General features: G+C 41.3%; 1 protein-coding gene across 2 annotated transcripts in view; it reads right to left on the bottom strand.

Annotated features, from left to right (window-relative positions):
- The window catches only part of Sh3rf1 (SH3 domain containing ring finger 1), a 136,511-nt gene that overhangs the window by 39,532 nt on the left and 84,517 nt on the right, over window positions 1-12,462 (bottom strand). For both annotated transcript variants that reach the window (XM_048330735.1, XM_048330736.1), the window contains exons 3-4: window positions 9,542-9,817; window positions 8,647-8,742 (exon numbers count right to left, since the gene is read on the bottom strand). In XM_048330735.1, the coding sequence (XP_048186692.1) occupies window positions 8,647-8,742; window positions 9,542-9,817 (372 nt within the window). The remainder of the gene's footprint in view (window positions 1-8,646; window positions 8,743-9,541; window positions 9,818-12,462) is intronic.

The raw sequence follows: 12,462 nt of genomic DNA on the forward strand, positions 1-12,462 counted from the left end.
ATAGCTCTAACAATCTATAGGGAGCCACATGGAGCTGGGGACAGGGAATAAAGCAGACTAATAAGCAACTTCATTTTCCCTACCCCGAACTCATTGCTGCTATACATGCCCACTGCCCCAATGGTGCTGGGTTGGAACCCAAGGCCAAAACATGTTTAGACAAGTGCTCTATCACTGTCTACTCACCAGTTAGGATTGACTCAAAACCCTGCTCATGGCTACCTTGGTGTCCCAGAGAAAATTCTAAGTGATGGCTCTTGGTGAAAGCATTAGGAAAATCAGGCACAAAGTTAATAGGGCTCTGTTGGAAGTATAATTTATTGGTAATAATGAGAAAACAAGGGTCTGACAGCTTTTACTGGGATTTTGATGAACTGTGTAAACTTTCGTTTGAACTCAGTACTATGGGCCTCCTGTGACATTTATCTAACCATGACCTTTCAAGTTAAAAGTGATCTAAGCAAGCTGGGCACTACTGGCTTACACCTGACTGCAATCCTAGCTACTCAGAAGGCTGAGATTTGAGAATCTTGCTTCAAAGTCGGCCCAGGCAGAAAAGTCCACGGGACTTCTATTTCCAGTGAACCACCTAAAAAAGCCACTGGCTCAATGGTAGAGTGACAGCCTTAAATGAAAGGCTAAGGGAGAGAGCCACGCCCTGAATTCAAGCCTCAATACCAACACACAGACACACAGACACACAGACACACACACACACAGACACACACACACACACACACACACACACACACACACACACACACACACCAACCTGGCACAGGATCTTTACAACTTTACATATTTAGTCTTCTCATACACGAGAAACTTGTCTAGCATATGTTAAGACTTTACTGTAAAAAGTAATGTTTTATTACATTTAGAGAAAGCAGAATGTCTCATGGAACATCGTCTTTCATTACCAAGAAACTTTACTTGATTTTTATAATGGATATGTTTCTATTCCAACTACCCCTACACACAAAAGGCCAGAACTGCACAAGAAACTCCTGGTATCTTCCTCATAGGACACCAGATTAAAATGAACCCACCTTAAGACAGCCTTACTTACTACCAATAAGTTGAATGTATACAGCAATATCATAAATTCTCTAATAAAATGTCAAAGGTATTAAAAGTATTATGGCTTCGATGAATTTGTAGTTGCTTTTAAAGGTAACCTCAGGTATTTGAAACCGAGTAGCGAATCATTCCAAACATTTAGCCTTTCGCATGTGAGAGCTTGAAGTGGTTTTGGAGTTTGTCAGAAGTCACAGTGTCCTAAGCACTTTCTAAGGCACGCTGGGTAACTGGAGTAACTGGGTGAACCCATTGTTAGGAGCAGAAGAAGGGAAGAGCAAGGGGCAGGATGGACCCTCACTCACCAATCACTGGCTGCCTCCTTAAACAAGACACTTGTCTAAAAATAAAATGAGCAAAATAATTAACTTAATTATGGCCTAGCTACTTGAGTCTTTATTAAGTAGCCAAAACACCGAGGGTTAGCAGCACTATAATTATATGGAGAAAGGCAAAAATCACACATGTAACATCACAGGTGCAAAAAGCAAATGAATGGATGGCTACTAATCAAAATTATACACAGTGGGATTTAAATGTATTCCTTTCTTTTTCAAGCTTTCGGCAGTATGATTAGGTTATAGGGGTAAAAAAATTTAAAATATTCTTTTTGGATAATACATTCTCAAGGAACGCAGGGAAAATAAATCATCTACACATATAACTATACTATCAGCATGTTGCAGGTCTACAAGAATGGTAGAAACTATGTATTACAGATATAGTTGGTTTATTTTGGTTTTATAGACTCTTTTAATGCACAGAAGTATTAGGAAGGAAAGGTTTCATGAGAAATGACTGTATTTATTTGGACCTTGGATGCAAAGTGAATTTTTGTGTGTGTTAGTGTTGGGCTTAAACTCAAGACCTAGGCACTATTGCTTGGCTTTTTCTCTCTAGGCTGGTGCTCTACCACGTCATCCACACCTACACTTCAGACACTTTGCTGGTTAATTTAAGAGTCTTCCAGATTCTTCCCAGATTGGCTTTGAACTGTGGTCCTCAGATCTCAGCCTCTTGAGTAGCTAGGATTACAGGCATAAGCAACCAGTGTCTGGGAAAGGGTGTTTTGTTTTTTACAAGGCTGTAGACAAAGAAATATCCCAAATGAACAGTAAAGGTGGCAGTTCTAAGGAATGTTTTCAGGGGTGATCAGCCAAATTGAGCTAGGGCCTTGGTCCCTGCAGAGGAATATGGCCAAGCTAAGGAACTGGCGACTGCTTTACTATTAGATACCATTCGGTCCTTAGCCTGAGTCTGTGGTTGTGACAGGCAAGAAGATCTGCATTTTTATGTCCCATGAAATGACCGGAAACTATTCGTGGGCAAAAAAAATCAATAAACCTTAACTGATCTTTACAGACTCAGCCCCAGAATATTTTCCTCCTGGAAAACAAAAAGAATCTCTTAAATAAGAAAGCAGCTGCTGAATAATAGATGGTGCATACACTGTCCTACATAAAATCTCTTATGAATCTAAGTGACTCCTGGGCAGATGAAGGTTTATCTGTGGAAGTATAAACCTGAGCTTGCTGTTCTTGGAGCTCAGAGACCCAAGTTTGCCTTTCAATCATCAGGGGCTAGTGATCATTTTCCTTCATCCATTGTGGTGGAGTAGAAGGAAAAGCAGCAATTACTTCTATCAAACTGGTAACATTCACAAGATATGAAAACCTGCACCCTGGGACATGGCCCCCAGTGCTTAAAAGCAACCCCAACAAAAGGCGATTCAAAAGCAGACCCAATATATTCAGTCAGAATTAAGGAAGAAATGATGGTGCTAAGCAACAGAGTAATTTTCCTTTCCTGATTTCTCAACAATATCTCTAAATTTCACTTACCTAAATAAATTACTTCCAATTTGAAGGGGGCTTTTGGATGCTAATCAATACAGTAATTTCTCTTTCCAATTTCCCAACAATTCCCCTAAATTTCTTTTGTAACGATTGATTATACTTTTTTTAATTTAAAAAGAAACAAATGCAACCTTAACTATAAATGACAGAATATCTTTTTATATACTTCAATCAACTTGTGGGTTATTAGATCAGACTACTATTTTCCCCTTCTCCTATCATTACTCTGTAGAGGAAAGGCTTTAGAGAAAAAAAAAAAAATGAAGGAATGGAAGTTGCCATTGCTACTGTTAGGTCCTGGAAAGAGAAACCTTGGCAACTTCAAACTACTTACCTAAGCCTTCACCTCTTATTCTCTGGAACAAAGACAAATATCTTTCAATCTCCTAACCCACAGAGGAGAGAACTAGAGGTTCCACACTTAAGGCCACTGCTCCTGAGTCCAACACATTTTGAGTTTCTATTCTTAAAGCTGGTTAGACATTCTGTCCTACAGGAAGGAGAATGTACCCCTTCTATCGAAATAAAATGTTGAACTCTTTACCCAACATCTTCCCAGCTCTGCACTCCCATAGGGGAGTCATCTCTACATTACAAATCAATCATCAGTAGACGTTGTCAGGCTTAATCTACAGAATATGGCCACCATTACGTTAGTCTGAGAAAATCTATGGCATAGTCAAATACTCAGCCTATATATACATTTTTTTAATTAACAAATTCATTTACAGATAGCCTCCTACTATATAGGCAAGGATGCTTTTCAACTCATGATTCTCCTACCCAGAATGACGGGGTTAAGAGGGCTTTGCCACCACATCAACCTACCGTCAGCCTAATTTTTTTTTTTCCCAGAAAGGATTCCCACTAAGGGCCTACAGATGTAACACCAAGGTAAGCCAATAATAAAGAATATATGCCTAGGTAGAGAATGATGAAAATATTAGTTGATATTTTTAGTTTAAAAATTTGAAATCTACTAACCAGATTGGCTTTAGCTTAGAAACTGTTCTTAGGTAGCTATTCATTCATTCAAGCATGCTTTGAGAGCCCAGAATGAGCAGTCACTGCGCAAAGACCTGGAGCTGGAAGTAACCTAGAAAGACAACACACTGGCCTTGTTCTAATTGGGAAAGGGATGGGGAAATTGGTAACCATGGCAACAAGCCACATGCATGGATTATAGACTGAAGGATTCATAATGGTGACAACAATCCTAATGATCACTTGTAAAGCTCTCAAAGGGTGCCACACACTGTTCCTAATCATTGGAATCAATGTGCCCTGTGGAAAGGTTCTAATACTATTATTTGTTTAAAGGAGAAAATCAGGTCCACCAAAGTCAGTCAGATAATGGGAAGGGAGGGCCAAGACTTGGACCCTGGCCCTCTGACTCTGCAGTCAAGTCTTCTCTACCACTGCATCATGGTGCACTTACAGTACAGCAAGCAGAGAGGAGAAATCACTGTAGATGAAGTAGGGAGGAAAGTCCTTCAGAAGACTAACATCTAACATCTAAGAAAGGGCAGGGTGTTGGAGGCTTGGCTCAGGTGGTAGAGCATCAACATGGAGCAAAAGCATCACATACAAAGTCCCAGTCTCAGGCAAAAAAAAAAAAAGAAGAAGAAGAAAAAGAAAGAAGGGAGGGAGGGAGGGAAGGGAAAGGAAGGGAAGAAAGAAAGAAAGAAAGAAAGAAAGAAAGAAAGAAAGAAAGAAAGAAAGAAAGAAAGAAAGAAAGAAAGAAAGAAAGAAAGAAAGAAAGAGACAAATGCCACCCTTCTTTCTGGCAGTATCTGAAGAGTAACAACAGTTGTGTCTTAGACCACGCCTACCCAACACCATCTGCACATAAGAAATGTTTATATTATCTACACCAAAGGAGCAAGTCACTAAATACTTTTTGTTGTTGTTGAAAAACTTGACTGAGTCATACATCAAACAAACAAGAAGGAATCAAAATAAAGTGAGAAATTTAATAAAAAATGCGTAATTCACTACAGACCTACAATACACAATGTTTGAAAACCATCCAAAAATCCTATATTTAGCACTTACTTCAATCAAAACTTTCTGCTTGCAAGAATCATGTCATCCTTCTCCAGATGACTGTTAAGACTCAGTGAGTCAGCTCGGAGCTAATGGGGTTGTTAAAAATCTTCCCATCTATTGAGAAGATAACTGGTGTTTTTGAGTAAGGACAGAGGTGGATTACCAATTTTTCTTTTGACTACATCCAACCCATGAAAAAAAATCATATATGTATGTATGTGTATATACAGATACACATACATATATATGGTACACACACACACACACACACAGACACTCTCATACACACCTTTATCATAAAAGGTAGACAAGCATTCCAAAGCATAGAAATCAGGGCCATTTAGGTAAGTGCTCTTTCTCCTACTCCCTCCCTCTAACCAGAGATTCTCCTTCTCTAGTCAATCTTTGAAGAACTGTGTGTTCTTCTTTAATTAGAGGGCATCACTATTATGCCACCTTCCTCCAAGGCCAGTGGGGATCTTGAGAATGGGAAAGCCAGTAGCATTGCATACCATCTCTGTCCTTCTGCGACCCCCCTTACCAATGCTCAGCTCTTTTCAATGTCTTTCCCCTAATCCACACTTCAATCTCTGAACCTCTGACCCTCAGATTTCATGAAAGTTCTATAATCTTAATCCCAGTCTCTGCTACAAGCAAATCCTGGGGCATTTCCTTTACCAAAAGGAGTTGTAGGGGCTGGGGATATGGCCTAGTGGCAAGAGTGCTTGCCTCGTATACATGAGGCCCTGGGTTCAATTCCCCAGCACCACATATACAGAAAAACGGCCAGAAGTGGCGCTGTGGCTCAAGTGGCAGAGTGCTAGCCTTGAGCAAAAAGGAAGCCAGGGACAGTGCTCAGGCCCTGAGTCCAAGGCCCAGGACTGGCAAAAAAAAAAAAAGGAGATTTAGCTCCTGCAAACACAGCTTTGGAGGCTTTGCACCCACTTCGGGGTGGGGGAGGTTCTCATTGTGCACTGGGGGCCAGGCTCTTTTATTTGATCATTATTATACGCTGGCACACTGGGGTTATATAGTCAGTCCATCTCATTCAATCATCTCAAAAACATCGGGCAGAGAACTGTTAGGAGGCAGCAATGTGTGTGGGGGAGGGGGGAGGGGGGGAAAGCATCAGCACCTAAAAAGACTTAAACATTGGTTTATAAGATATAAGAAAAGTGCTTAAGCTTGGCATAGTGACTCCTGTTTGTAATCCTTACATCCTTTGGAGAAACATGATTTCAAGCCCAGACTGGGCTACATAGTAAAATACTGTCTATAAAAATAAAGCACGATACTGTGAAATCATAGTTCTTAGAGGAATGGCTGGAACGGCAGAGTGGAGGGGAATCTTAATTCTGAGCAATTCAGCCATATGAGCCACCTTTTTGGTTCCGAATATATTGTTCTTGCCAATCCTAGAGGCACAGTAATTGGGTATATTTGCCTTTATCTTCATCCCATGCTTTTGGAGATCAGGGACCTTGTTCTTCACAAGACCTGGCCTTTCTGTGAGTGAGTCCAGCTTCAGTTCAAGATATGCTTTTGCCTTCATTCCTTCCTTACACCCAGTATTTGCTGCAATGTGTTGGGCACTGCTCCTGCTAAATCCAGATGCTCAAGTGCCTGTGTGGTTATGGTCCAGTACATTGATGGTAATGTATAATCATAAATGAGGTGTGGATTAAACACATCCAAGGTAGTGAACATTAAGCCCTAACCTACCCTACGTAAAAACAGTCTCTTACTATAGCCTGAAATTGGGCAACATTCATCTATTTGTCTATTCTATAATAAAATGTTACATAAATGAATTGGAATAAAAAAGAAGGGAGTAAAGAAGAGAGGGAGGATGTAGGGGCGGGAGGGAGGGAGGGAGGGAGGAAAAGAAGGTAGAATAAAACTATTTACCAGTGAATTTTGGTCACACAATCTGTTTTTATATTGGGAACTATCTGGGCCCTAAAGCAGGCCAGAAGTGAATAGTTGTGTAGCAAGAGAAAAGATCATTGCATAGAACAAAGCTCCAGTCTGATTCCTACAGTTTTCTTTTCACACCATCTGAAAAGGTCCTGCGAGACACAAAAACTACCGACACAGTTGAATGGCGATGGGTGGTGATTGAAACCTGTCTCCACTTCAGTCCCCTAGGGGCTGAACCAGGTGACACCAAGGCCTGGACACTCCTGGAGCTTCAACCTGATGGCGTGACATCAAAGACATGTTTATAGATTCCTGGAGCTAGATGATAGGCTTAGCACATTCTGATTAGAATAAGAAAAATACTCATTGAACAGAGAAGAGGCAAAAAGCACAAGTGTACTTTCCACTTGGGGAGAAATTCACCCTTCCAAGTTAATCATCTGAGTACAGAATCTCAATGAACTAAGTGACTCAGTGACTCTAGACATGGGCAGACCTCTCCCTGCAAATCTGTGCAGTTCTTCACCTGCCCCAAAACAAAAACAGAGGAATACCTTTACATGCACCACGAACGAAGCGTGGGCACATCACACTGCTCAAACCTAACAAGTAAAGACAAGCTCCTGTTACCAACCTGTGCTTCCTTGTACTCTTAAGCGTAGCCACTCCAATACATAAGGATGCTTATAGTTTTCTATGTTCCACGGTTAGAATATGTAAATAAAGCATGGAAGGGGGATTGTATGTGAAAGATTGTTTTCTGTTGTTCACTTTGAAGGCAAGAAAATATATTTAGACACCCGAGAATCTCTCGAGGCTTTCAATTTTGTCTTCAGCAAGAAATGCTTCTTGGGCTGGGAATATGGCCTAGTGGCAAGAGTGCTTGCCTCCTACACATGAAGCTCTCGGTTCTATTCCCCAGCACCACATATATGGAAAACGGCCAGAAGGGGCGCTGTGGCTCAGGTGGCAGAGTGCTGGCCTTGAGTGTGAAGAAGCCAGGGACGGTTCTCAGGCCCTGAGTCCAAGGCCCAGGACTGGCCAAAGGAAAAAAAAAAAAAAAAAGAAATGCTTCTTACTAAAGAATATTTACTTTTTGGTATACAGCCTAATGAAGGACAAGTGTCAGGTCACCTTCCTAGTTCATTTTATTCTTAAGTCTTAGCACAGATTTATCTTAGTGTAACAGGGTTAAAATTAGGAGAAGTAGAAAGAGAGACAACATGGGAGTTCAAGATGCCCTTAGTTCATTTTTTAATTTGTGCTTTCCTTTAAAATAAGAGAACTATGCTACTTTGTTCTAGTTCTGATGAGGTGACAGATGATGAAAGAAACAAAGACAGTAATTTCTGGCCTTACGCATAACTCTACTTATTGGTTTGTTTGGGGCAATAGTGGGGGTTGAACTCAGGTCCTGGCAGCTCAGGCGCTCTTGAGCCACGCCTCCAGCTCACTTAAGAATTTTTACAATCGGAAGCCAAAGCCAGCAAATGGAAGAGAAAAATCTGGAGCTAGTAGAATGAAGACAACAAGCATACTATACCTTTAACAGGCACAGGAGACAAAGGAAAGAGTTTCAAACATTTCACTTTTTATTAAGTGAAAGATGCTCTGTCCACTGATCCCAGCAGGGCATTCCTGGGGCTTTGGGGTGTGAAAACCTCTTGAAATTCAGATTGCATAATTAAGATTCATTTACTAAGCTGAATCCGAATAGGATTTGAGATGCTACAAATAGGCTTACCTCCACATATGAGATGGGAAATATTCCAATTTTGTCTGCTAGCATTCCCTCCGCCCAATTTTCATCCACTCTGCGGATCACAGTCAGAACATCATCCTATAAGAAACAGTGGATTGTTAGTCTCCCTGCTCCCATAATTTTCCTTCTCAATGAAGCTTTAAGGGTATATGAACAAAACTACCACAACCTATCTTTAGCACACAAACTCCATGGTTATCCTGAACTAAATGATAACTACCAATCAATCAATCTCAACCCCACGTTGTGGATGGCTGTAAACCATCACTGTCTATGCAAGGAGCTGGATGCTTATTTTATTTATATCCAGAAATTGCAACTTCAAAGGCTGCTCAGCAGCATCTGGACTTTTTGTTTAGATTGCTCTCATACTTCCTCCTTTCTCCCTCTGATAACATACCAAATGCCCTTTGAAATGTACCGCCTACTTGCTTTTCTCAACAAAAACACCATATTCTGCTCAAATGTCCAAACCGTTATCAATTCAGTAAACAGATTCCTGTGTGTGCTTTTCAGCAAAGAGATTTGCATATAAACTGAGGAAGTCATGACATTTCCATATATTATTCACAATTCGGTACTTTACCATCCCTGGGTGGTACACACACTCTTCAAAGTGGCTTCGAAATCAATGGTGGCTCTAAATATGCTCTAAAATCATGCAACCCAGAACCACAACCAGAATGATCTCTCACAAGAAGGGTCAAAGGATGAAATTGTCTTCTTAAGACTCAAAAAAGAAGGCCCACAGGTATTTTTAGAAGCATAATGAAATAGTTGGCACAAAGTTTTATCTTTCTGCAAGAGGAAATACCATCCATATTCCAGACAGGGAGGAATCACAGGTAAATGGAAAGCAATCTCCCTGCAACCTCACCTTGGCAAAAGGCAGGCAATCTTTATCTGCTTCCTTGTCTTTCACTTCAAAGTCGTAAAGTGCTTTGCACTGAGGTGGGGGCTGAGGTAATGGTTTAATAATCTGCACAAAGTTGGTGGGGAAAAATCCGTGGACTCCATTCACCTCCCCATGATACCAATTTTCATCCACTTGTCGTCGCAAAATGATGATGTCTCCTTTGCTGAATTTAAGGTCTCCAGGCTCCTTTCCTTCGTAGTTATATAATGCTTTGGCACATGGTAACTGAGGTATACCCTTTAAAAAAAAGAGATGGACTTTAATGAACAAACAGTCTAATAATATCTCTGAAAATACAACTACACCAATCACTGTCTTTAAGTGAAGGTCAAATCCACATATTGCCCTTTTAAGTAAATCTTGCATTTAAAAAACTATTTGTAGTCAGGCACGGTGGCTCCCTCTCATCTATAATCCAAGCTATTCCGAAGATGAAGACAGGGAGACTCACAGTTTGAAGCTGGTCCAGGTAAAAGTGTGAGAGCCTATTTCAATCAATGAGAAAGCTGGGCGTGGTGGTGGTACAGAGCTACCATCCCAGTTATAGAGGAGGAGTAAATGTACTGTTATCCAGAACCACCAGGGCAAAAATACTATTTGTGGTTGGGGCATGGTTCAAGCAGTAGAGCACCTACCTAGCAAGTACAAGGTCCCATGTTCAAGCCCCAGAATCCCCCTCCCCACAAAACAAACAAAACTGATGTGTTACCAATAAATAACAAATATTAAGCAAATGTCAAGAATAAGACTGAAAACAGTAGGTTATCTGGGCGCCAGCCACACTCTAGTTTTCTATTCTTAGATTTAATTTAGTGGGAATTCTAGTCTGTTGGCCTGGGATTATTAGGACATGAAAGTATAATTGTTGGGCCTGACTCTCCAGTATGAAATTTTAAAATGCATGAAAAAAAAAACAACAACCAAACTTCATCTATTTATTAGGATCAGTGGTAAGCACTGAGGAAAAACAAATTTTAAACAGAAGTACAATTTCTCAGTTTCCCAACTTCTCTTAAGCTTGACAAATTAAAAAAAAAAATCAGAATGAGTTTGAGCAAACATTCGTCGATACAGCCTCTAATGTGGACAGGAGATCTCAGTGTCTCATAAACTCAGCAAAATTTGCCAGAAGCTGGTCATAAGCCCAAGACAAAAGTGAGGAAGGCAGTCCCAGCCTCTTCTTGAAATCTGTAAGTACTCTGTCTTCTACAATGAACTATTATTCAACTTTCCTGGTTGGGAAGCTTTGGCAGGCTAATGAGCTAAGAGATGAAATTTAAACGTTACTGCCTTACATTATGGTAAAGTTGTGTGACGCCTCCCCCCCCCCCCAAGCAATTAAATCATCAAATGGATTGAATATGATACTTGGAAATGCACTGGGTGTCCATCCATGACATTACCTGGCACGTAAAGATCTCCGGGCATTCTGAAGCATATCATCGATTTAAAGGCTAAACGGCAAATGAGACAAGTCTATGATAACTCCTTGAAATACTGGAGGCTCCTGTTTCTCATGCCTTTACATATTCATCCCACCCGGCAAATATTTAGCAAGATTCTTCTGCCACCACTACTACCACCACCACCCCCTCCACACACCCCACCTCCGGGTCCCCCAGGCAATTGCACTAGGGCTGAAGATTTTAAAAAGAACATAGTTCAGTTCTTTTCTTTCGAAGAGATAAGACATTAGGAATGATAACACAGAAATGATGACAGCAGAGTGAGGTTTGGGGGTGGGAAATGAAATCCTTGGCTGGTTCTTAGATGATCCCTAAGAGTTAGCTAGGTTAGAGTTGGCTTGGAGGAAGGCAAGAGGGGAACACTCCAGGCAGAGGGATCTGCACTTGTGAGGAGTCTCAGGAAGGTTACAGAAGTGAGCAGCTGCACGGCGCGTAGTGGGGCCATGGTTCAGGGGGGCCACGGTTCACAAAGATCATGACGCTCTTGGGTAGGAATGAAGGAACCAAAAAAACAGGGGAGGCAAGTGAAGGCTGGTTCATGGTGGATCTTGAGTGGCAGGTCAACAACTTAAGAGTTTGCTGGGTCTTGTGAGCAGTGGTAAGTCCCTTATAGGAAGCACAGGAAGACAGATTATGGCCGGGTATTGGACATTTCAGCAGACTGGAAAACAGACTTGAAGTGGGTGGGTGAGTAACAATCCTGGGCAAATCACTGGCCTAAACTGCTTGAAATTTCTCTGTGCTTGTGTGCCAGTTCTAGGGCTTGAACTCAGGGCCTGGGCACTGTTTCTGAGCTCTTTTGCTTAAGGCTTAGTAGTGTTCTACCACTTGAGCCACAGCTCCCCTTCCAGCTTTTTGGGGGGAGTGTGTGTACGTGTGTGTGTAATTTACTGGAGACAAGAGTCTCATGAACTCTTAGGTCTGAGCTGGCTTCAAGTCATGATCCTCAGATCTCAGCCTCCTGAGTAGCTAGGATTAAAGGCATGAGCCACTGGTGCCTAGCTGAAATGCTTGAAACTTTCAAAGTTTAATCATTCTAATTAGTCACATAACTCATATTACTTCTCTACACTATCCCCAACAACAGCAACAAAAGACAAAGTGTCATCAAAGTAGTATACCTCTGATTGCAACAGAACTTCATTCTAAAGTTTTGAATAATTACTTTGGTTTCCAGTCAGCAAGGGAGACTCAATGTAGCCTGCCCACCAGCTAGTTTTTTAGCTATATATTTCAGCTTGATTTAAGGCAAATAGCCATTCTTGTCCTCAAGATGCTACGAGCAGTCATCTGGCTTTAGCTTGTAGTTTGGAAACAAAAGCAACTCTAAGAGGTCAACATCTGGGCAGACAGGACTCGAGCTTGGTACCTACTCTGGCCCTCTGATTTGGGACCCCTATCTTAAGACCTGGCCTC

This window comes from Perognathus longimembris, chromosome 21, assembly GCF_023159225.1.
Source record: "Perognathus longimembris pacificus isolate PPM17 chromosome 21, ASM2315922v1, whole genome shotgun sequence".
Taxonomy (NCBI): Eukaryota; Metazoa; Chordata; class Mammalia; order Rodentia; family Heteromyidae; genus Perognathus; species Perognathus longimembris.